This window comes from Maniola hyperantus, chromosome 2, assembly GCF_902806685.2.
Source record: "Maniola hyperantus chromosome 2, iAphHyp1.2, whole genome shotgun sequence".
Taxonomy (NCBI): domain Eukaryota; kingdom Metazoa; phylum Arthropoda; class Insecta; order Lepidoptera; family Nymphalidae; genus Maniola; species Maniola hyperantus.
The window spans coordinates 9309791-9337264 of NC_048537.1; the positions used below are offsets into that span (position 1 = coordinate 9309791).

At 33.4% G+C, this 27474-nt stretch overlaps 1 protein-coding gene across 11 annotated transcripts in view; it reads left to right on the top strand.

The window, feature by feature from the left end:
• Positions 1 to 26747, top strand: part of KCNQ (KCNQ potassium channel) — a 52650-nt gene extending 25903 nt beyond the window's left edge. For 4 of the 11 annotated variants that reach the window (XM_069506035.1, XM_034974824.2, XM_069506026.1 and 1 more), the window contains 8 exons: positions 1221 to 1372; positions 7654 to 7752; positions 10504 to 10574; positions 15823 to 15950; positions 17366 to 17462; positions 17693 to 17991; positions 18433 to 18539; positions 20259 to 26747. In XM_069506035.1, coding sequence (XP_069362136.1) covers positions 1221 to 1372; positions 7654 to 7752; positions 10504 to 10574; positions 15823 to 15950; positions 17366 to 17462; positions 17693 to 17991; positions 18433 to 18539; positions 20259 to 20512 — 1207 coding nt within the window. In that variant the 3' untranslated portion in view covers positions 20513 to 26747. Of the gene's footprint in view, positions 1 to 1220; positions 1373 to 7653; positions 7753 to 10503; positions 10575 to 14568; positions 14697 to 15822; positions 15951 to 17365; positions 17463 to 17692; positions 17992 to 18432; positions 18540 to 19477 lie in introns of all 11 variants that reach the window. The other 7 variants (XR_011238026.1, XM_069506069.1, XM_069506031.1 and 4 more) reach the window with 7 other exon arrangements.
• The last annotated feature ends 727 nt before the right edge of the window (positions 26748 to 27474 follow it).

Sequence of the window (27474 nt, forward strand, 5' to 3'; positions counted from 1 at the left end):
TTTTTATTTACACCAAAAACAAGTTGTGACATCAGTTTTATAAAAAAAAATGTTGGCTATGCTAACAGAGAGGATGAAAGTAAGTTAGTCTGAAACCTTAATTAAGGACTAAGTAATTAATTAAATTATTAGTAATTTATTTATTTATTAGTAATTTAAGTAATTGTTTTACCCGAGAAGAAAATAGGTATATTTTATTGCAAACTTATTTACAAAATTGAAAGATATTCTTGGCTCTGGGTTTAGAATTCTGAGCGTTTATAGATATGATGAGCAAACCATTGACAATAGGTAATATTGTCGGTCCTATGAAACCGCAAGTCTGCCCACTTCCTGCTTTCAGCCACGAATGTTGTTTAACTAGCAAGTAACCTAATTTCAAGAGCTCTAGATTGCTTACCTGTTTGATTTGTTTGAAAATGATTCCTAGTCAGAAATATTTTTCTGAACCTGACTTTTAAGCTTATGTTATGTAACCAGCGTAACCTACTTTTGTAGGGCAAAGTTAGCTGCATTTTGGCTGCCATAAAGAGAGATTGCTTACCTTTGAAAAAGTACTTTTTTAATTGTTTGATTTTTTAATTATTTTTCTATGAAGTAGTAACTAGACATCACTACCATATTATAAATGCGAAAGTGTTTGTTTGTTTGTCCTTCAATTACGCCGCAACAGAACAACGGATTTTTTGCATGGATATAGTTAAAGACATACTTTTACTCCGAATAAATCAAAGAGTTCCCACGGGATTTTCAAAAACTAAATCTACGCGGATGAAGTCGCAGGTAGAAATTGTAGTCGGCAGCTATATGCATAGGAAAATGTATGGCAATCAAAGCTCTATAAATATGTATATAAGTATAAATATTTTATCAGGTAGGTACATGTGTGCATTAGAGCTTGTATGTAAAGTACTTACCTACGTAGTAACTTACCTTAAAGATAAGTGTGCTACCTTTGTTGTTAAATAAATGAATTGCAATATCTATTTGATACTTACAGCTCTAGTTAATAGGTTTTTTACTATAACTACTTAGTTTTCAAGTTTTCTCTTTGAGGTTTACCTAGTTACTTACAGGAACTCTTAAAATCATAGATCAAATAATATTGCAATGTTATTAAGGTTTATCGTTTAGAAATAAAACCGTCTCGAAAAATAGGAATCATTTCAAGCTAAATAAAACAAATGACTGATTTTAATGACTAATATTCGTTTTGACAGTCGGGTGATGAGTGCATCATTCAAGAACAATGCTTCCTTTGTGTCGCGGTTGCCGACAATCCGCCGTCACAAGAGCACCTCCCTGCACTCCCCCGCGCCACACTCCAAGCCCGCGCATCGATACGACGTCAACGCCAGTGCAGAAAACCTTGGTAAGCTTTTAACGTGAATTTCATTCACTTACAATAACTCCCTAACTAACTGTTTTCGTATCCACCATTGAATAAGTGTTCATTATTACAATTTTCACTTGCTACAAAAGACCGTGCCATAGCCATGACCATAGCGTAATAGATACCCATCTTCATTATTTACTACTTGGATATATAATATATTCCCTACAGAATATTGTTATGTGTGGTAGGTACAGTATGTATAATTGCACAATAATTTAACATGCGAAGCACTGATTGATTTCTCTTATCTTTTAATCATAAATAAATAATTTATATTATATGCTCTTCGAAGAACGATAGAGTCAAGCTTAAGCTGTGTAATGGAGTTGTGCACCTACTTTGTTATTTATTAAGTAGATATAATTATAGTCTCGCATTTGGTTTAAATTGTGCAACTTAATATTCACTGGTTACCCAGGAATTTGATCACGAATCAGTAAAATAATGCAGTCCGAATTGTGCAAATCTTTTGTGGCTTCATATCAAATAAGCCTCCTGAAGTGAAACTTCAGACAGATTCCTGAAGTAAGACTTCATACATATATAAACTTCAGACGTTTTGCAGTAATTTTTTCATGATTAACTCTCACGTCTGTCGTCTTTTAAATACTGTCGTCGTACGTATTGCTTTATTGTGTGGTTTTGTAAGGTATCGAGATTATGTGTGATCCAAGTGTGATCGTAGAGTGAAGTAGGCTCAAATCAGTAGGACCGCGCGTTGAGCTCCAAACATTCAAAATCCGTCAATTTTTAACGTGACCCTAATATAAATGAATATTGAATTGAATTGGACTATTATATTATATCAGGCTGACGTATCGTGGTAATCTTTTTAACGTAACATCGCGTATGTAGTAAAAAATCAGTAAGTATGTTAAAGGCACGGTCATTGTGGTGAGTGATGAACTTGTACACATCTTAACAAATTTGTTGTTTTCCTTATCACATTCTCACATATATACCTATAACTACCAGCAATATAACCTTAACCGACTAAATACCTGAGGACTTATCTTAACAAACTTTAGCGCACTGTTGAAAAATAAACTATCATTATAATATTATAATGCATTAAATTATAATATTATGGTACATATACCTACTTTAATCTACCTATAGTAATTTAAATGTCACGTATTAAACAATATTGATGCTGAACAAACGTTGTATGTATAAAATATAAGAAATCTATATAACAATGAATAATTTCAACTTTTCGAATACATTTTAGTCTGTAGTAACTAAGCAATTATTATTAATTTGTTGTTATGTACAACAGAAACACAAATAACGTACATAGAAGCACTTACCTATGCGGCAAAATTCACTTTGTGACAGGTTATGGACAATCACATACCTACTCGTAACACGGGCCGGGTTCTAAAATACCGCGAAACATCTCCAATTCGAGCAGACACGCATAGAAGCAACAGTTTTCACTCGCGATAGTAAGCCACATTACAATACTGCAATTCTCAACCACTACTTTATTTTTTTTGGTGAAATGGAGCGTGACATGATATTGCCCTGTTTCATAGATAATCGTACAGCGAGCGGGGACCATGCGTGTTGTCTACTCCATTGTTGGAAAAGCTGCTTTCAAGGTTCTATTCTTCATCTTTTAGACGGCACTATGGCATGACAGTTACAGTCGATAAACTTTGCTGCGTTTCTTATTAATTCTTATTAGTAAAACAAAACTTTACAGGAATGTGAATACACGGAAACTGAGTTATCATGTAACCGGCGTAGCACCATTGATACCGGAAACATATTCGACTTCCGGCGATAATGGCTGCGTCTTTAGTTGAAGACACGATTGCTGATTCTACCTTCTATTTCTTTCTTTTCACTTTTATTAAATAAAAATGCACCCGCGTAGTTACAATATCGCTTCGAACTTACGTAAAAATAATTGCAACCAGAAGCTTTATATCCACTAACTACGAATAATAAACAGAGTGGCTTCTAAATTTTATGATCGCTTCCGCGTAAATGCCTATCGGTTCAGTTATATCAATTAATATTCATTAACAAAGAATGCATAATCTGCGTTCGTTTAGCATCATAGTACGCGGATCACACTTTCTACTTTTTAACATTAAGTACAAGGTGACTTTAGTACCTACCTTTTGGAATGGCTTTCTTTTAAGCTTATATTTTTTGTTCAATTCAATTCATAAAATCTACAGAACTGATTAATTAAATTATCACTGCTTTGCATTTGTTACCTATGCATGTAAACTAGCTAATAGGTAATGTAAAATATTTTATCTCCATCCAAAACGGAAAATCTACTCCATATTTAATAAACTAATAGGTTTTTTATCGTTGATGACGATGTCTGACCGGACTCTGATTTAGTTTGGGTAAAATCACAATATCGTTGTCTGCCTGTCTATACGCTATGTCTAACTGTCTATTTACATACATTAAAAAAACAGGCAAGTTGTACAAACTCAAGAGTTTATTGCTCGCAAACTCATATTTTTTTATTTATGGAGACTAGGTGTATTTATATTTCTTGTTAGACGGGAAGAACCTAGAATTTGTATTTTGTATAGGTAACAAACAAATATGTAAGTAATAATGAGCCCAGACAATATTAGAATATGAAATAGAAACTTTATTTAAAAATAATTTATGTTAATTTATTTAAACAGGGTAGGTACTTAAAATTTAAATAAGTAAAACATTCAAGAAAGTTAAAGTGAGAGCTGGCCATTAAGCCTTCATACCTACCTGTCATTTTATTACGTAGAATCTGAATTTGACCTGTGCCCTTTGAGCGGTGTACCTACCTACCTACTGACTACGAAGAGAAAAGAAAATCTCTGCACCTAACCTTTTCAAATGTTAATATAAGCAAATACTTTCCTATTTCCTGTAATTAGATAAGAATAACTCGCCAAATGCTTTTCGTTTTAAGATACATTCTTATACTTGGTACAAGGTGACTACTTAAATATAGAAACAATGGCTTTGTTAGCTCGTGTGAGAGTAATTTACCATAAACTTTTTGATCTGAGTTCTGGATTGACATTAAAACATACTTTTATAACATTTTGAAGAATAGTTATGCAAATATCACTACAGTAAATTCTCAATGACGTAGGTTGGTGGCGTTTCTAAAGACATGGCATTCGTAGCCGTATCTACGTAATATTATAAGTTATAACAGAGGCCTTAATATTCGTAGTAACAAAGGTATTGTTTACTTTGTTGAGTTTGATGTTGGCCCAATTTATAGCTCGTCGAACCTAGGAAAAAGATATCCGAATGTTCCGATAAAACTAAAAGTATTCTTATTTTATAACACTTATTAGTATCATTTAAGTACACTTAAAATATAAAGAATGTTTTTATAGCCTTTGTGAATATGAGTCTATCATATATAATACTTATATAGCTCCAGATACGTGCATATAATGTAAAAAAACTATGTACCTACCTACTTAACACCATATTCTGTAGGAGAATTCTGAAAGATTGTCGAGCCCACTTTCTTTCATTACAGACGTAGGTAAAGTTCTTTAAACTTATCGAAAATCTACTAAACATTTAACTAAACTGAATTATTAGTGATTTATATAACTATAGTATAAAATATACTAGAAAACCCTTTCACAATTCAGAAAATAGGTAAGTAATTATATTCTTGAGGAAATAAGTAACGTATTGACCTTTACCCAAGATATCTAGGCTACATTCGTATCTTACTTCAACGGTCACATTTTATGTGCAATACTGACATTAAGTACACTTCGAGGATTATTACAGCTTTCTGATACTATAATTAAGTATTTTGTACAACTTAACCTTATATGCCTCCCTTTAAAAAGTGTGAAATAATGAATTAGTCAGTAAAGGTTACGTATGCCTAATTATAGAGTTGTAATGAATTCTTGGTAAGGCGTTTCTATTAGTGAAAAACAACTCAATTTATGTAACACTAATAAGAGTACGAGAAGCTTTTTTATATTTCACAACTTTGAAAGTTTGTTCTTAAGATTACGTACACCTGTGTAAGAAAGAGATACCAAATCGATCGATAGTTTGCTTAGACATTAAGACGTGGCAACCACTGCATTGACCTCATTATTTAGGTGTTTCTTTGCTGCAGTAAAATCAATTAACAAATTCCGGTTTGAATTCATTGTACCATGTGTTGGCTAATTCCAACAATTATTTAGTAAATTCCATCAAAAACTCTTTATGCGCATACCTATTCGACATTACTCCTAAAAATTCCTATAAAACGTATTTTCTATACTTACCTATATTGTTTACTAGACGTGCCTACATAATCAAATTACATAAAGGTCTATATAAATGCTTCGATTTCTTTAAAGTTTAAATCATGATTTGAAGGTAAGTGGCTCTGATTTGAGATCTGCCCCTCGAGCCATTTTTGTGTGTACAGATTAAAGCTTACTTATCTAAAGTATTGATAATGAGCATGATGAAGTAATTGTACCTATACTTAGTAATAATAATAATTAAAAGTATGTAATTTATACTTTTAACGGCAGGAAAGTCAGTAGTTAATTTAAAAAAAAATAGCTTAATGCGCTTTGTTTGTAAAGTTGTTTTCAACGATATCCTGTAGTTAGGTAGCCTTATTTAATCAGTTTTTGTCCCCGATTTGCTGTCGCCGCCCTCAAATGCTTTTCAACTTTTTTTATTATTTTCGACTTTGGGTCATCATTTTCAAATCAAAAATTTTCAAAAAAAAAATTCAAATAAGTAATTATTAAGTTCACTCATACAGGAGTTATAAACCTCTTACAGACGGATGGACACACTTGAAGATCTCACTGTGATCGGTCAATAAATGCGAAATAACTATGTCTGTTTGTTACCTATTGGCTCTACCATTAAACCGACCTTGACATGAAATCAAATTATTTTTAGATAAGTAATCTAAGTTCAAGCAGACCAAGTCGCGGGTATCATCGGGATTCTTTTGATCGGCACTGGTTATTTTTTGGATTTATTGCGCGAAATATAAAGTGGTCCGTCCGTCTTTTGCCAAGTCACTGTCAACTAAGTTTACCTAAGTATAAACCTGTTTCATGTTTAAAATCTGAACTGTTTATTATTTCTCTACATTCGTGTTTCGAACTTTCAATTTAATCAGAATTATAATATTATTATGAGGTAAATAACATTTTTTATAACTATTTGTTTGGTGCCAAAGAGTGTAACCGAATTTTACTATTTAAGATTATTATTTTTCGACTGAAACTGAGTAATTTTTCAGAATATCTACACATAATAATATAACAATAAAGGGTAAAACAAAAAATCCGCTTTGCCACATACCCACTATTATTCCTGCCTTCATTAACAACCACAAGTACCAAAGTAGGTAATGTGTCCGTGTCACGCACTTTTCTAATTTCAGCCTCCCTGCCACATTCCTATCTAAAATCAATAAGGACAGTTTTTTAAATATCTATCTAATATTAAATTTTCTTGCCTTTACGCCTCTTTACATGTACTTCATCATGATCAACCTATCGCCGACTCACTACAGAGCACGGGTTTCCTCTCAGACTGAGAAGGGTTTTGGCCATAGTCTACCACGCTGGCCATGTGCGGATTGGTTGACTTGATACACCTTTGAGAACATTATGGAGAACTCTCAGGCATGCAGGTTTCCTCACGATGTTTTCCTTCACCGGTAAAGCAAGTGATATTTAATTAACTAAAACGCACATAACTCCGAAAAGTTAGAGGTGCGCCCCGGGATCGAACCCCGACCTCCAATTAGAAGGCGGACGTCCTAACCACTAGGCTATCACAGCTTGATACTTGTACTTAACTGCACATAAATAATAAATTTTGGAAATTCGGGCGAAATGCACTTAAAACTATTTATTCTTTAACTAATTTATTACTCTTGGATAAGTATAGGTACGGTATGGTATGATAGGTATCCTTCTAACTCTCTTGTGTCTCTTCACTAATCATTCACACTTAAGTAAAATCAAACTGATACTACAATACAAGGTTATCCTTCTATCAAAAGCAGCTTATTTGTCTAAATAGTACACTGAAATAGCTAACTGACAGGCAGACGGGCGGATTTATTGAATCGGGACTGCTATGAAACAAAAGATACCGCAATGTTGTAGTAAACTTAGCATTTCCATTCTCCACCCTATATTTGAAAGTATGCCGGGCAGCTCATTAGGTTTGTTAGAGACGAGAACGGGTGCAGTGTTGAAGTGAGCGTGTGTGTGGATTGGCAGGCGGGACGAACGGCCGCTCAGGGCGCACTCGAGCCGTCAACCCTTCCTACAGCGAGGACTCGGTGGCCGAGACGGCGCTCTCCAAGAAAAACTCCGACGGTAAGAGCTAAAGAGGCTAAAAATATTTGTCTTTTCATTTAAAACAAAACCTCTTCGTCTCATGACATGCTCTCACTGTCACTTCCGAGTAGTAAATTACTTAAAAGTTTTAAATGTGTAGGTAAAGATTCATAATGAACGTGATCATGATATTTTCATTCTGTAGGTATTTCTTCTAGTCACTTATTCTCATTATGGCCAAAATTTACTTTTCGTATCGTTGTATAAAAATAACACAACACAATGCTTTGTTCTAGTTATGTATGTGTTTCACATAATTATTATTATAGTCAATGCGCGAAGTTCCAAAGCTTCTAGGTAGATGTTAAATCTACCTCAAGCAAGGTCTTGCCTGATGATTGACTTACACGAAAGGCGTAATTTTGGCTTGTGACTATAACATATGTACGAGTATAAACAGATAGCTCTCTCAGATCTATATTCTCTTCTCCTATTATATTATATGTCGTTGTGTGCACTTTGTATGTGGAGTTTCCATCATGAGAATAAAACATGGATTTAAGAAAACGCAATAAGTACCTAGCTTATAATTGGATGCCTTGTTGAGTGTACTACTTCTGTCATCTGTGTGACTTTAATATGCGGTTCGCTTTGTGTTGTCTGTTTTTACGATGATAACTAAATAGGCCGAATTTTACACCACCTATAGCGTTCGTTCGGGAAAGGAAATGAAAACTTGTCAATGTTACCTACTTCTTAACTGACACATCTTGAAGCAGGTGTCCAAGCGCTTCGTACTAACTTCTTCGTAATATTTGCATAGTACCCTACCTATACAAGCCATTAAGCGTTCCGGTACAATACTTTGTAGCTAAACCTAAAAGGGATATAGGTACTAGGTTCAACAAAACTAAAGCAGTTTTATCATTTACTAAATAAATTGGTCTTCGAAAACTTTTTGAAGTACTATTGTAATTTTAGACTTTCATGTTTTGGGAGACGTTTTCGATTTTTTTTGTTCTTTTTTTGGTAAGAAAGCTTAGTATATTATATTTGTTGCCATAAAAAAATACACGAAACTGTCATTAGGTCTACATACAATTCTGGCCATCTGTAATGTCGTATCATCATGATCAACCCATTACTGGCTCACCACTAAGCACGTGTCTCCTCTCAGAGTGAAAAAGGTTTAGACCATAGTCTGCCACGTTGGCCCATTGCGGATTGGCAGACTATCACTACCCATATCACAAATGCGAAAATGTGTTTGTTTGTTGGTTTGTCCTTCAATCACGTCGCAACGTCGACTTTTTTACCTGACTTTTAAGACCTGGAGAGTGACGTAGACTACTTTTTATCCCGGAAATGAAAGAGTTCCCACGGCATGTAAGAAGTCGTGAGCATCAGCTAGTTAGTTATAATAATTACTAGCTGATCCACCCGGCTTTGCTTGGGTGGAATTTCATACTGTACCTACCTTATACATATAGCCTGTCCAATTGGAATCTTTCAAATAACGGTGAAAGAATTTTTCAAATAGGTGCTGTGATTCCAGAGATTGCCTCCTACATAGATTATTTATATTTATAATAAGTAATATTTCCTAGGTTCAGTAAAAATAACGGTTTTAAATCAACCCGTCTGCGTCTGTGATTGTTTCTTGTTAGAACATAATAAAAGTGTCAGGACGATCAATTTATCACCCGTGATCGCCCATGTCTCATTAGTTCCTCATTCCAGATCCTCACTTAAATCAATGGTATTCTTTGTACTCGGCGCTTAATAACATAATTCGTACAATCATCGGCAAACAATTTTATTTTCATTATTATCTGCAATGAGCTAAGGACAGGTAAAGCTGTACCTAACTTAGATATAGAAATTAATCATAAGTTGAAGCCACGAAGCTTAAATTAAAGTGAGTAATATGCCCTGCCTACGTAGGTCCCACAGGCTAGATGGTAAAAATTAAAACTGCCACTGGCGTCGATGCGAATACGCTAAAATTTATTTTCATTCAGAATCAGTACCTACCATTGTATAAGTAATGGTGTTTACCAGTGTATAAGTAATGGTGAAAAATTGCATTAACTTCTTACTCTAGCACACATAAAATTATCGTTTTCTTCCTTATAGCATATATATACAACGTTTAAGCTACGTTTAAAATAAGCTGTTTAGTAATTAGAGTATAGGTCGTCCCCAATCAGAGAGATGATATCTATTTTAAAACGACGGACTTAAATACAAAAATGTTACTTAATGCTAACCTCATAAACGCACTACATATTATTACATCTTTATGGCTAACATCTGTTATAAGTTATAACCCACTGGCTGATCTTAATTTTATTATTATTAACGAAAGTTATCGTAGCTCTTCAATCCTAATTCTAATTCTTTATTGCGAATTTAGTTTACACAGCATAAACGTTCGTTAGAACCACGTTCACAACGAACGATATTATGAATTCTTATCAATTTAAAAATAGGTAGTTACTTTGTTTGGTATAAATAAGCTGTTATTTTCATTGATTTGAAAATATATTTTTAGGTGTAAAAAATTGTAATTTACTCATAACGATGATTAAAGCTAAAAATCTTGCTGAAAAAGTCAAAGACTTTATTCTTTATTTTTGTAGCTCTACTTATAATGATACTTTTTGTAACACATTACACAGATAGCGTTCCATGAGACCACACACAGGTATCGCGCCCGTACCCTCCCTTGACTTTCCAAGTCCATTATCTTGTTTCAGAAGTTTAATTGAATATTACGTTTTGATGCAGACGAGGACGAGGAGCCGCGTTGTGTCACGTTGACTCCGCGTCACAAAGCTGCCATTCGTTTTATAAGAAAGGTACGTTGTCGAAAGTTTTTTGTAGTTTGCTGACTATTAATTTTAAAAAACTATATTTTTTTATTCTACATATTTGGCTACTTTATACAACGAAGAAGAATTATTAGAGAGTGGAATAAATTTACTTGTTAATAATAGCTGTTTTTAATTATTTTATATTTATTTAGTGAAAGTAAAGACGTTTATTTTAAACTGATCGCTTACGTATAGTCCGTACAAAATGACTTCACACGCGCCATTTTAACTCTATGGGTCAATTACTGTCATGTCAATAGTTCAGTTCACCTTTAAACTAAGGAATAAAAACATACCTTTGACATGTTTGACCCATAAAGTTAAAATGGTGCGCGAGAGGTCATTTTTAAGCATTATACTTTGTTCTATAACATTTCCGTTCTCTAAAATTCAGGTTTCCGGTTTTCGGATTTCCGATTATGATACCTATTTATAATTAATAATAATAAGAATTTATTATCAATAAATAGATAGGAGGTATGTAGATTTACCTGGAGTAACTTTTTCTTTCAAAGTAATTTTGAGTATACCTACTTACCTACATGATATGATTTAAAAAAAGAATAATATGTTATTTTAAAATAACGAATTTATGTTCATTCACTCTACATTCCGTGTAATTTAGTAATTATCTTCAGGAGAATACTAATTAGTCTCGCTACTAGTAAAACTACGGTCTATTTCTTTGGTAGAAAATATTATTAGATAACTATAAAAAGTTAAACAAATTGCTTAATTTGGTAAGTATGAAGCGGGTAGGTAACTGATTTATTTCCTGAGAAATTAAATACTAAGTAGGTACTCATCGTAATGTAGATTTTTGAGTATACGAAGTTATAATAATTGCGGAATAGGTAGGTAAACTATCACTGAAAATTTATTTTAAATCTATATTTAAAATCGTTCATTTCTTTACTTTGTATACGAATTGCCATTAACTTGAGCATTATAACTTGGCAACGGTAAAATTATTACGACTACGATTTGATTACAATCAGTATCAGTAGGTACTATCATATTATAAATGCGAAAGTGTTTGTTTATTGGTATGTTGGTTTGTCCTTCAATCACGTCGCACCAGAGCAATGGATAGACGTGATTCTTTGCATGGGTATAGTTAAAGAGTTGAAGAGTGACATAGGCTAGCTTTTATCCCGGGAAACTAAAAAGTTCCCACGGGATTTATTGGTTTGTCCATCAATCACGTCGCAACGGAGCAACGGATTGACGTGATTTGCATGGGTACCTATAGTTGAAGAACTGGAGAGTGACATAGGCTACTTTTATATCCCAGAAAATCAAAGAGTTCCCACGGGATTTTTAAAAACCCAATTCCACGCGAACAAAGTTGCGGGCATCAGTTAATAATTACATAAATCTACGCATATTTACATTATCCACACAAAGTTAATACTCATACTTACTGAAATCACATCGTGATTTGAGACGCACGTATTATAGATAGGTGTCTAATGCAGATGCAACATTATAATTTGCTATGGGCTATGGGCAATGATCTTCTTACATATAAATAATATTTAATGTAAGATAGAAGCAGATATAATATACATACACGTCTAAAGTGAAGACTTAAAACTACCGCATTTGAGTCACATTCGTAGAAAGCTATCTTTTCTACTCTTGTGCGTTTCGTATCTTCTGTCTTACTCATCAACGAGAACGCCATGTAATGTATTACGAACGTAATAAATAAGTATACTTGTCTAGGAACAATATCATTTGTAGAGCATTAATTCAATATCATTTTAAATCTGACCTACCTACCTACACTATTTATGCTCAATTCCCTAAATATCATAATAAGTACCTATAGTCTAAGATCACTCTGTAAAAAGACCTTCACCAAGCTGGTTAATGGATGTAAAGTGTTTTTTATTGTAACTTAACTTTAATTCAGTAACCAGACCTGCGCAAATTATTAGTATCGATTTACCTGTTTATACCTGCCTACCCAAGAGTTGTGACGGGAAAAAATCATCAACCTAACGTTTGCATATTATTATAGGCTTTATACATTGATGACGGATTCACGCCACCGTGGCTTCATACTTTCAATTGGTATGGAATTTGACTATTAACCAAACCAGTGTTAAATGTTTAAAAAAATAATTTTTAAATTGTTAATTAATCATACTTATTCTTGACTAAAATTTTTTAGTCAACCCATTTACAATATACATATTTATTGACATAATTAATCTATTTTACATTTAGCATATGTAATTTATCAAATAATACTATTTTTCTGCATACTTCGATAAAACAATATAAACTCTTAATCTATATTTAAAAATGAATCACTCAATGTGTTGCTCGTCGCTAATCTCGAGAACAGCTGAACCGATTTCGCTAATTCTTTTTTATAATATTCCTTGAAGTACGAGGATGGTTCTTACGGAGAGAAAAAATTAAAAAATTGCCTGTAAAAGAATCGACTGTTAGGCGGTACGAAGTTCGCCAGGTCAGCTAGTTTGATATAAAATACTTTTCATCAATTAACCAGCTCGGTGAAGGTTGTTTTATACTGGGAACCAATACTACTAATCTCATTTGTGTAGAGCAATTTTACTAATCATATTATGATTAGTAAAGTAGGTAGGTAAAATGTTATTGAATGGAGCTGATAAAGCTACAGCTTTTAACGAATGTACTAGGTATTACTTATTATATTAGGCACTTTAATTTCATTACTTTAGTCTGCGTGATATACCTAAGTAAGTTACAAACAGTGCGGGCTGGTGCGGGTAGTTGTCGTAGTCTATCACGCTGACCAAGAGCGGAATGGCAGGCTTCACATATTTGAGAACATTATAGAGTATTCTCAGGCAAGCAGAGGCCCTACTACCATATTATGTTTCAATATTGTTTTGACATTTTCATACAAAACTGGTATGTAAATATCAAAACAATATTGAAACATTATTACTTTAAGCGGTGGTAGTACGTCCCCAGGTTTCTTCACAATGTTTTCATTCGATGATTTAATTATTGCTTAAAACGCACATAACTACTAAAAGTTAGAGGTGCGTGCTCGAGATCGAACCCCGGATCTCCCGAGTAGGAACGAACCAAACGTCTTAAACACGAGGCCTTGCCAGTCTCCTCGACGCCGTGTCGCCGTATCAAGTAGAGGGCCCTTAAAAGTATGCTCCGGACGGGTTCGAATCCAGTCGGGCACACACCGACTAATTCGTGAGTTTAGCCTTTATAGTTACATTATTTTATGCAATATATTTGTAGGCTATCAATATAATCATCGTCATCATCAACCCATCGCTGGATCACTACTGAGCACGTGTCTCTCCTCAAAATATTCTCAAAGGTGTGTGAAATCTGTCAATCCGCACTTGGCCACTGTATACTAGACCATGGTCAACCCCATTCTGAGAAGAGATCAAAATACTACATACCTATATACAATAGGAATAAAGGTTGCTGTACCAAAAATTGAAGAATTCTGCTCACCTTCCAACCTGTAAATAATATATCAGATGGGTGAAGTTGAAGTACCTAGCAAGTGAAGCAGTCATCGAGCCGTGCTGAATTACTTATTTAGCTGTTTACAATGTCCAAACTTTATAGCTTGACCCAAGTTTGTTTTTAATCTTACAATTCGCTTTCACGGCACGGCGATGCATTATATGTTTAGATATTAGCGTTTCACCAGAACCTGCGTTGAGCCTCGTAGCTATTTCTAATAACGTATGAGTAAGCCCGTGTGTGCGCCAGATGTGTTATAATTAGTACATTCGGATAAAGCAAAACAAACTAGCGTTATTACTTACTATCAAACTAAGAAATTATCGTATAAAGTAGATAACAATAAATGCACTTAGTTTTAAATTATGCAAGGATGGTAGAGAACAGAGATACTCGTAGACTTTGTTTAGTGATATTATATTTCTGAAAATTTTCTATATTATGTTTCTATCATACATGTCTTATGGAATTCTGACAGATGAAGTATTTTGTGGCACGACGTAAATTTAAGGAAGCATTAAAGCCCTACGACGTAAAGGATGTTATAGAACAATATTCCGCGGGCCACGTCGATCTCCTGGGCAGAGTGAAAAACGTCCAGACTAGGTAGTATAATACATCCTAGGGTTAACAGTATTCTTGCTCTGTATACGTATAATCGTTTGGCAAATCAATAGTACATAAATTTAACCATTCACGAATTACGTAAATTACTTAAAAATACCTACTGAAAGGATATCGTGAGTTTATGAACCTACCTAACACTTTAAATTTATTCTGTCAAGTATCGTACTATTGATTCGACATTGAAATATTTCGTTTGTCTGTATAAGATTTAGCGCTCCTTCTTAACACTGCCCAGTGAAATCCTATACTTTGCACTTTTACTTGTTATACCTATACCTACCTATATTTTACATTTTCGCTCGTCTGGACTACACAATATTGTCTTGTACCTTTGTAGAAAGACTTGCTTTAATTCTAAAACCTACAACAATATTACACACCTATCTATTTTAGTAGCTAAATTGTAGTGTTTGTGATGCTAACAATAATTCAAAAATCGTAGCTATTTAGGTACAGTGAACATAATTAACTCTTTCAAAATATACCGTTGAAACTTTTCTACTTTACGAACTAACTCAGGTTAGCAATAAATTGATAGTGTTTTTAAAATGTAACTGTGGCAGATCCAGGTTTAACGAAAAATTTCTGCGGTGTATATGGATAGTGAATCGAGTTTGTATGGAAATAATTTTAAAACTTTATAGGTAGATGACATAAAATAATTTAATCCTCGCAAAGCTCGCAACTCATTAATATCTTCGTACCTACATGACATCGTGTTTACTATACCTACTACACGCATGACTGTTAATTATTTCGCTAGGGTTAAAAATAAACTAGACTCTCCTTTTATCACAACACAAATAAGTATTAGATATATCTACCGTTTGATCAGCTTGTAAGTAGGCACAAACATTCAATGTCGCTCAAATTCTGACACTAGAAATAGCAGTAGGTAGCTCAAAGAACAATATTATGATAAAATATCGAGACGCGAAAGATATTAAATCTTAAAATAATTGAAATAACTATAAACCTTCGTAAAAGTTTGGGAATTTGAAAACATGAAAATTATATAATATTTAACTTTTAAAATGGTAATGAGTCATTACTAATGACTTTTGATGACTAAATTCGACTTGAGGAATTTTTTATTTCCGTATAGCTCAAGTATTTTGTCGCACGCAAGAGGTTTAGAGAAGCCTTGAAACCTTACGATGTGAAAGACGTCATAGAACAGTACTCGTCGGGACACGCTGATCTCCTAAACCGAACCAAGAACCTGCAATACAGGTAAGATTAAAGAAAATGTTATGCACATGCAGGTACGGTAAAGCGCATATAGAATTATGCACCAGCGAGTCTACGCCCAAAAAAATATCTAATTCTTTGTCATATTATATGCGGTCACATCTTTTATTTAGTCTGTTGGTAAAAATTTTACGTAAGTATGTGATAAAAGTAAGCAGTAATTTTAAACATGTTGTAAAATATTTATCTGAAATATTTCCAATAAATAAATGTAAATAAATTATTCATGTGCATATACAAATAAATCTAGAACCTTTAAACATTAATAACCGAAATAATTACATTGATTTTCAGAATTAAACGATGCCAAATTTTGTTTGTTCCTACTTCTCATAAAATGTACATAATATTATGTCGTTATAGAAACTGTAGCTTTGCCATGCTTAGAACATCTCACTAGAAACTTTTACACCTAACGTCAAAATTATTGTAATAATATTACTCTAGCTCTTCTCTGATTGATTTATCGGTGTAACGAACAGGATTCTTTATTTCCTTTCCTTGTCCACCATAATTATTGCTTTTTCTTTTTAACATTGCTTTATTCAGTTACTAACACGAGTTACCTAATATTTTTTATATTCAGCTTGTACTGTAATGTTTTTTTGCATGAATTAAATTTTTACAGCACATTGTATCGTTTCATGATGATATTTTCAATGTTCCTAAATCACTAATAAGAACAATAAAGTTTAAAACTTTCATTAAAATGACGATCATTTTTTACGAAAATTATTAATTAAATAATTGTATTAATTAACATCGGTAATAATAATTATTATTTTTCATCCAAACTTGTATTATACGGAACACTTAAAACACATCATTATACGAAAATGATTACAAATTTGAGTAAATGTGATAGCTGATAACTGCAGTTGTAATCATAGTATTTGTTATCTTTGAAATATTATACGATCGAGATAAGTTAAATACTTTAATTGTACTCATTTATTGGGAATGGCTTGCACTTAACTTCAGAAAAGGAAAAATTGAATGCATGAGTGCTCTACAAAAATAAATTAAGCTCATAATATAAGAGGGATGTTTTCATTCATGCAATATACCTACCTACTTATGCAAAAATATCGTAAAATACAAAATACCTTTCAATACTAACTTTATAATCGCTTTCAGTTTTGGCGCCCATATGGAAAACTGTTTAAATCCTACAATTCTATTTCGTGTCTTGAAACTTTTGTTATTGTTTTCATCGTCAGAATGAAATCCGCTTTTCTAGGAGCTCTTGTTTTGTGGCTAGTTTTGGCATAGAAAAGTAAACAAAATGTTATTATTGCCCATGTTTTCACATCTACTCAATCATGTTCAGATTTTTGATAATAATATTTGTATCATGCTTTAAAGTAATGCATTTATGCAGATATTAAAATTCACAGGTTAGACCAAATTCTTGGCAAGCAAGGTTCCAAGGCAAAAGACGTCTATGCATCAAAAATCAGCCTAGCTTCCAGAGTAGTAAAAATTGAAAGACAAGTAAGCAAAAGATATTCCTTAAGAAATGTCGTTCATTACATTCCAGAAGAAAATCAGCTCTCGTAAACTTTGTATTTTATAATTTAAATTTTGTTTAACATTAAAGTCAACGCCTTACCTACTCGTACATATACTAAGTTACTTTGTTGGAGTAAATTAACAGCTGTATGTAGCAGTATGTTTATAGGTGAGTACTAAGTAGGTATAATTATTATGCGATTGATTTTCAGGTAGACGATATAGAAAATAAGTTAGATCATTTATTAGAAATGTACGAAGAAGATAGACGCTCTATGCGAAGGCTAGGAAAAGAATTAAATGGAGGGGGAGATAGTGGGGCGTCTGGTGATATGCAGCACAGGATGCGGCCAGCCCTGACTGAAAAACAGAGTTCTGAACCCAATTCGCCTATTTCACGCAGCTTTGAACCACCCGCCCAAGTATCAGCCCCAGTGCCGCACAAAAGACCGATGAATAGAGGTTACTCCGACCTAGGAACCAGATTTATGCGGAAGAAAGTTATTGTCAAGTAAGTAAAAAACATAAAACTAATTTTAATACCTTTGCCAATAAATAGCATTTTATTTTCTTGTTTGTTACTCATAACCTATAACGCCGCATCACTACCCCTATAGTTGCGCAAGTTTTTTTTTTTGTTAATATTTGTTGGATTGTCCTTCAATCACGTCGCAAAGGAGCAATGATTTGACGTGATTTTTATGGAAATAAGTAGTTAAGGACATTCAGAGTGACAAGTATTAATGTTTATGACGGAAATTCAAAGAGTTCCCACGGGACTTCTAAAAATCTAAATCACGTGGACGAAGTCGCGGGCATCAGCTAGTAGTAATATAAGTTTCATGTTCGTTATTATTATTTTATCTTATTAATTTGAATTATATGCTCATTTAATTTACCATACCATTTTAATAATTCAGGATACGGTTAATGTATCTATGTTTTGACCCAGAACATCTTCTAGTCGTTTCAACGAATCGCCGAGGGACGATGAAGTAGTTATAGTGGTACCAACAGATCGCGAAGACACACCACCGCGGCTCGTGACGGATAGTTCAGGTAACTAGTAAAATAAAATAATTACAAATATATGTAACATAGGATCACTTTAGTAGGACGTGTGCAGGAAATATTAGTTTATTATATATCCGATATTACGCAAATATTTATATTTATATTTATAAAGAAAACACAACTACTTTAAACCTAATTAAATTTCTTTAATAAAGTACTTAACTACATATGTTCAAACCAATCGTCTAAACTATCGACAACATGACTTGAGTCTTGTTTGTTAGTAAACTATACCTAATTCCGAAATATTTCATAGAATATTCTATGAACTGGTAACATTACTTCCTTGTTCCATGAGGTTATATTAAAATTCATGAAGAAGAACAGCCCAGACTATTCATTACAAAATGTATTTCAGGCATCCGCATAGAGGCGATAAATTGCCATAAGTATTATTCATGAAAAATATGTATTTCTACTTTGTATCCATACTTAATATTATAAATGCGAAACATATATGTCTGTCTGTCTGTTACCTTTTTACGGCCCATCTTTTTAAATAAACCAATTTTGAAGTTGTGCAGAGATGGCTTACGTCTCTGAGACGGACATAAGCTGATTTTAATTTAGAAAAATCAAAGAATTCCCTCTGGATTTTTGAAAACCACGTGGACGACGTCTCCGGCATCTATCTGGTACAGAGATAGCTTGCGAATCGGATACAGTAGGTATACGATACATAGGCTACTATTTAACCCGGAAAATCAAGGAGTTCTCGGAGAGTTAAAAAAAAACTTAAATCAACCCCAAACCCAAGTCGTGGGCATCATCTAGTTTATTCATTCCTTAGTATTTTATTATCTAATTATTTTTAATGATAATAAGTATATTATCTTTGTGATAATAAGTATATTATCACATGCTTATTTAGGTTACTTATAGGAGATTTGCTTATTTAACCAATTAAAACGTCGTTGCCATAGGTATAAATATGCGAATATTACAAAATTGCAGCATCTTATGAAGACTATTCGTCGTCGACCTCTCTCTGACCGACATCCTGGGACAGCCCCATTCTTATCGGCCCCCGCCGGCTGCGTGAGTCCTGAACCATTCCCTTTTGATGTGTGGAATGTATACTCGTATTATAGTATCTTTGTGTCCTACTCCTGTGTCCTCCCAGTCGCTCCTGCCCCATGAATGCTCTTAATGATGGTGTTGTATTTAGATTTACCATTTTTCTCATTTTATCTTCTTATATTTTCGTATGACATTTAAAAAATAATTTACCCATTTTTCTATTCAAACCAAATTGAGTTGAATTTTATTTCAGAATATTTGTGGTCTGGCATCAAACAAAAAAAAAATGTTTCCGTGGAGCTCATTGATGTTAGTCCGTAGCAAGTTCGTAGAGGTACTACTACGAATTATTGTGAAACTCGTAGTCGTTCATTAATGATTCTTTTATTTTATTCTCCATTCTTTCACGAAGTTCTTTTACTATAAGCATGTTTTGTAATATGATAAAGTAGATATTAAGGTCTATAAACATTGGTATATTCGGAGAGTTTAGTTACTGTTCTAAATTATTTGACTCATGCAGTTATCTATAGACTGGTTAGAGTTTGACTTAGACATCCTAATATCGGCAATATAATTATATTTTTCTCTTAATTATATGCATATTAAGACATAGAGCCACGTACACGAAGATGAAATGCATTAAATAATATAGAAGTATCTTATAAACGGTATACATTACAGAGGTTTGTCCGAGCTGTTCAGTAGAGGTAGAGACAGAGGCAGAAGTGGGCGGCACGAGGTCAGACAGCTCCGGCTCTCCGTCGTGGTGCGAAGGCGAGGCTGCGGATGAGAGAGGCTACGCGTCCGGCGACTCGCTGGCGGAGGACGCCGCGTTGCTAGGCGACGCTGTGCAGCTAGACCACCAACCCCGAACCTTGCGTCCTCAGAGACGAGACGTCGCCGTCGATCTACATCTGTTACGCCCAGACGTATGAGCCCCGCCAATGTTTTCAAGAACGTTGATGTTCCGAACGCTTATAAGATAGTTTGTGCTCCGACTTGCATTCGCACAAAATTCGCATAAAGTTTGCTGTCATGTCACAAATTCTCAAAACTTGTAAAAAGCATAAAAGATTTAAGTGCAGTGTGACTTTATACCTAAATTAAACTATACAACGACGTAAATAATGTGAAATTTAAGTTCTCGATTCCACTTGTACCTAATATTAATATTAATCGTTTAAGCCTTAAGGTATTGTGTAAAGACCAAAGACTCGATGTAGACACTAGACATAGTAATTAAGTACCTAACTAAGTACTAATTTTTCAATACATTTGCTTACAAAGTCCTTTAAAGTGCCTAAAATATCCTTCTAGTTCCCATGAAGTTCATAATGAACAACACTCAACATCTTCTGATGCGAAGAGAATAAAAATGGTAAAAAAAAATAGTTTATTAAACAAGTAGGTATGTATCCTTTACTTTTTAATCACAAATGTATTGAGAAATATGCGAGTCATGGTAATTACATTCTCGGCGCTATCCCTTTTCGTCGAGTTCACAATCTTCGCTTCTACTGTAATTACCAACTTGGCATAATATATTATTTGTATAATAATATTAAATTTAAAACATAGTAAATAGGTACGCTTACGGTCCTGTTGCTTATAAATACTTATATGATAAAGGTTTCTAATTTATGTAAGTTTTAAATATAAGTAAGACAAAAATGATTGATTTCTACATTGATTAGACGTAAGTGGAAATCCGAGATTCAGCAATTTTAAAGCAGCCATAAATAGCGTGTTAAGTAAACCTCTGGAATTATCTGTAGGAGTTATATAATGCCCAGGGTAACCGGACCGGGAAATCCTGAACAATTGTGCAACAGGTATCTATACCTACTACATTTTAGCTTCACAGTTTAACTGTATCTACAGGCAATCCTATGAGGCAAACTCTGGTGTGTATGGCAACTTTAAGAATGTTAGTGAAATAAGCTTGCTTGAAAAGTTAGAATTTTAATTTTTTCAACTGTCTGTACGACTTACTTTTGGCGGGTTCTAGCCCTTTTGAGACTTTAGAATTTCAATTATTTTACTTAATCACAATGAAACTTAAGTTGTAAGTATTAAAATTGATCAATTTATAACAGGTAGGTAAATACTATAAGAATAATATTACAATTAAAATATAAATTATGTACAGTAGTACCTATGTTACTTGTCTAACTCCGTGAACTTGATAAATAGATTTTTATTTATAGGTACCTATTAACAATTGAACTGTGATAAACTTTTCAGTTATAGCTTGCTATTAAAATATTAGTTATAGTCGATATTTAGTAATATTATATGTAGGGAACCTAAGTTTAATTGTGGTTTGCGTTATTTAAAGCAAACACCGCCTTGCTGAAAGCCTTGTTATAAATACGGCGTTACATTTGGTCGCTAGCCCTTATTTGGTTCACCGGATAACTTAGGTACCTACGGACTACCTACCTACCTAATCCCAATTCGAATTGAAGGTAGAACTTGTCCAAGATGGCTTCGTTCATTTGCACTTCCTTGGCAGCCCGTATTCCTTATAGGCATTCGATTTCCGAATGCAGGTAAATAACCAAATGAAATTCGGCAATATTTATTTTCAGGAATGTAGGTTTAGGTACTATTCCTCAAACATATTAACTGTCTTATTATTATCATATATAACCAGCATACATCCACTGTTGCACATGCGCAAAACACTTGTATAGCCTGAACTAAGTTCATTTCAATAGGCGAGAGTCTCAGGTCGACACGGCTAGTTCTATGACTAGGTCGTAGGTGACATAATTCCTAATTTTACTTTGATAACCTATAAAAGTGGGATATACCAACCCCATTTGCATATCAATATCCAAAATAATTTGTAGATTCAGAAGATGTTTGCAAATTACAGCAATAGACTAACTGTGGCGTCCTGTCTCTCCTGTAAATTATTATTCACGTGTCAATTGCAGCATGCCAGATTATTTTCATGATTGAAATTGATTGAAACTACTCAGTTATAATGCGTAAAAATTTACTCCTCATTCCCATTTTTACTGTATGTGTCAAAAGTTCGATTTTAGTCCTCATTTTAAAGGCGAACCATACTTTTGACATGACAGTTGACCCATAGAGTTAAAATGGCGCAGGAGAAGTCATTTTTTATGGACATATTATATCACAGTTACCTTTTATTAACAAAGCGCAGTAGATTCTAAAAAAACCGGCCAAGAGCTAGTCCTACTCGCGCACCGAGGGTTCCGTACTACAGTCGTATTTTTTTGACATCTTGCACGATAAATCAAAAACTATCTCTTTAACACTACTTATGTCTTTCTCCCTGTCTGTTTGTTGCCTATGCGATTGCGCATAGGGCTAGCCGGGTAATAGTTGCCCTTTACCTAATTGTTTATTTTTGTATCTATCTATCGACAAATAAGTATCTAAATCGTTAGAGATACCTAAACAAAGAAGGTAATGCTACTTACCAACAAACAATATTCTACAAACTAATATAATAATGAAAAATCGCTCACGATCGTTTTAACGCTAAACTATTCTACCTAGGTATCTATACCTAATTTAGTTTTCATCAAACCAATATAATCTTGGTCTTTACTCTCTATTGTGTGGTTTTATAAACTACTTATACAATTATGTGTTTGTTTTAAACATAGTGTAGAGTTTTGATACTTCTCTTTGTAATAAAACTGCATCATAGGTTATTTACAAGTAATGTACATTAGAAGGTAACTTTAATATTCCCACTTATTACTAGGTATAGGGCCTTTATTTACTTAGTTAAAGCAGTTCTAAAACGATGTCCATTTTACAGACTTTCGCTTTAGATCGAATGTCTAATTTTCCGTAAACCATAGAAGCTTTCATATAAATCGATAGAGCTTTATTTGAGAGCGTTTCAAGGCCAGGCATGATCTATCATCCCATTGTTGGTTTACTCATTTTATAAGTATATAGGTATACCTACAGTACAATATTTAGGTAGATAAACACTAAGTAGTTATTTATATAAGTACCTATATATGAAGACTTGTCCTGACTGACACACTGATCCATCAACGCACACCCTAAACCGCTGGGACTAGAAACATGAAATTTTAACAGTTGGTATGGAGGTTCGTTTTTTAACGTAGGCATCCACTAAGAACGGATTTTTGGAAATTCAACCCCTAAGAGGGTTAAAATAGGGGATGGAAGTTTGTATGGTAGTCCGTCAACAACAAAGTTACAACAATGAAAATTGGTATTTAAGGGTTTTGGTTGAAAATCAAGAAATACGTGTTTCTGGGTTTTTAGAAATTCTACCCTCAACGGGGTTAAATAGGGAATAAAAATTTGTATGAAAGTTCGTCATTTTTCAACTTTCATCTATGAAAATTAGTATTTCGGATTCCGGGAAATGTGAAGTACGTGTTTCAGGATTTTTAGAAATTCCACCCCCTAACCGTTTTAAAAAATTCCACTGCGAAGCTGAGTCGGGTCAGCTCGTAAAATACAAAATTTCAAGTTAACGAAATTGCTTATAAATTTAACTTTTAAATTAGGTGAAACAAAGTGAAAAATTAACCGTTTTCTTAACTTTCGTTAAATTGAACTTCCGTTAACTTTAGTGCGTTAGTTTGGTTGTTGACGTCATTTTATTTGTTGAATTTCGTGCCACGTTCCATTTGCATTTTCAGCGAGCCAAACGACGTGTTAACGAATTAATGCAAAGTGTAAATGCAGCATGGAATTTAGGCACTTATAGAAAGGGAAGAATAAATCAGTATCGTCGCACCTCGGTGCCCTATTAAATGCTATTAGGTATGCGGCACCTATTATGATACATACATATTATTATGAAACATGAGTAGGTATTTTTGGATGGTTAACTAAAATTTAACGCTGTGCATCGAAGTTAACTTTTTAAGCAGTGAATTAACGAATAACGAAGTTAACTTTTGTATTAACTTTGACCACCTCTGCCCTACACCTATAAAATTAACCACGCCCCTCTAAATATAAAATATTTAAGATTATTTTTCCGACCCAAATGTCGACCAATAGAATTGCACCATTCGACGTCACGTGGTACAACCTACATGGTATTATACTGATAATTTTTTGAAAATTTTCTCTGGTAGTTGCTATATATAAAAAACAAAACATGATCCAGTCAAATTAACCACACGTCAAACTGACAGGTTGAATTCAATTGTGAAAATTGGAGATTTTGGCCGACATTTGGGACGGAAAAATAATCCCCCGAATACCACACGAGCTTCCAAATTATCTGGCATTTCCCTCAAGGTTCGTTGCAAACAAATGAAGGCTTGACGACTTTATTTGTTTGCAACGAACCTATCGGGAAATACCCGATAATTTTGAAGCTCTTGTGGTATTATAAGTGAATATTTTTTCGCAATTTTCTTATGATGCAGATTTATTACAAACGAGCTTATCTTATTTCCAGGGAAATTCTAAACATGAACCAATTTTAAAAGTTTTGGACACATTTCTTAAAAATCGCAGGGTAAAGATTTGCCTGACACTCAAAATAATAATGTAAGTATCTATTTAATATTATAACTAAGTAATACCTACACAATACAGCTGCCAGGTTTACACTGGTCTTCTTTTGAATGTTAGGGCTTTTGCCTAGTTCAGCGTTCATACAATCAGCTATTATGGGACCTAGTTCTGCCTATAATAATTAATAGTAAGTATTATTGTATTTAATTAGTCTAATAATTATTATCTATTAATTATTATCAATGTAAGATGTGCGATTAAATTGTATGAAACGTTATCGGCAATATTATAAAAATCCCGTATTCTAACTTTTAGACAATGTGTGAAAGAAACTCTATTTTGAATTTTCCCTACGACAACTTTTTGTCGTATTCCTCATTGCTGAGGGTCATAACTACTTTCCATTTTATTTAAAAAATAGTAGGAGTTCTCTCTTTGGATAAAAATGCGCTTCCCAGACAGATTCTTCTGCAAGAGATTTCGACTCTTAGGCTGAGATCTATAGAGCGTACTTTGACTTTGCTCAGACTTAAGTTTCGTTTAAAACGAGACAGATTTATGCCAGCGATATAATGCTGTCTTTTTTAACAGTGTCTTAAGTCTGAGCAAAGTCAGAGTGCGCTCTATAGATCTCACCGTTAGGTTTTTACAGTTAAGTATTATCAGATGCTAATAATAACCGGGACCGATCGATGGTTTAACGCGCCGCGCTTTCCGTGGCACAGAGAATACCCAAAGTCAAGAAACACTGTGTCACACTGTGTTAAACAAGTATATTGCCGTTAATATAGTAATACCTACGTAGAAAATACCGTTGAAACATCGACTTGTGTAATGGTCCAATGGTCCAATATTTAATAAATTACAAATAATTTCAATATTATTGTCATATTTTCTAGTAGTTACTCAGGTATTTACTCACTTGTATTTATTATTCCACTTATTAATTATGTATATTAGGTTTACCATTTTTTCTGTATCCTCAAAGGAAAGACTTTGCAATATGTGTTAGACCTGTAGATATACCTAACAATAATATTCTCAATAAAAGTTACCTACCCAAAAATGCAATAAGTAGGTACGTAGAGTAATTTAGTATGATAAGCAGTACTTATAAGCACTATTCTTCGAAAATAATATATGAGTACCTAGTCACAATTTCCTATCTACACAGTTATTTTTTTGATCATTTACTTACTTAATAAAAAAAAAATACATCGATACCGATTATTTATTTTAGGTAATAACAAAGGAATCCTGAATAATAACTACCTTTAAAGCCTTCTGTCTTCTAATCACATTTATCTACTTCTGGGCCATGAGAGGAATTGATAAGTAGTAGATAAATGATTTGTGATCATGATTTTTCAAAATTAATTAGGTACATTATTATTTTACGAGGTCAATCCTAAAAACCAGCTAGAAAGGAAATCAAGAATGTACCTACGTGATACCTACTCTTGAATAAATAAATTACTTTATTTTATTTTATTAAATTAAACTTTTAGGTACAAGTACTTTTGAATCGTCAAATGCATCTACCTTGATATCCTTTTTACTTTTTAAGTTGTTTCCTGTTTTTTGTAACTAGTAAATAGTTCTTTTTAAATAGGTACAGTAGGTATACTGCCCAATGCTTGCAATCTCAAAATAAATGCTGTTATTTCATATCAGTCTATATTCTAAACCAGCCTAAAAAGTTTTTGATCTAGTTGATTAAAGAATAATTTATATAAATAAACAAAGTAGGTACAATAAATTTTAATCACTACCTACATTTATGTTGCCCTTAATTAGGTACCCTAATGTAAAATATTGGAAAATGAAATGATTTATGTACCAACCTACATGAAATGATTTTCAAATTGTTACGTAATTTTAACGATTCCTAAAGCATTTAAGTACGACATATTATTTAAGTTAGAGGTTTTAGTGTTTGTTAATATCTGTTAATTTCTTTAAAGTATATTATTGATTTTGATATATTTTCTAATCTTGTTTACCGTTATCTTAGATATTTAAACCTATTTATATTTTTTAGGGTAGTTCATTTATTTTATTTTTTATTTTAAATAAGTACCTACTTACCTTATTATGATGTACCAAAACGCAGCAAGTATGATTAAAAATTGTACCGGCCACAATTGCCTTTTCTTACCTTACCTTTAAACCCTCAAAATATTACCTCTCGCAAATCAAGAATTCTCACAAATAATAGTTATTTGTTATGCAAGGTGGCAAACTTGTTATTTTGTCGCGAGAGTTTGTATTGAATTCCGAGCCAGCGAAGGATTCTAAGGTTGAACCACGAGCGAAGCGAGTGCTTCAAAGATAGAATCCTGAGCGTAGCGAGTAACTCAAACGCTCGAGCGCAAATAAATTTGCAATAGTGCGA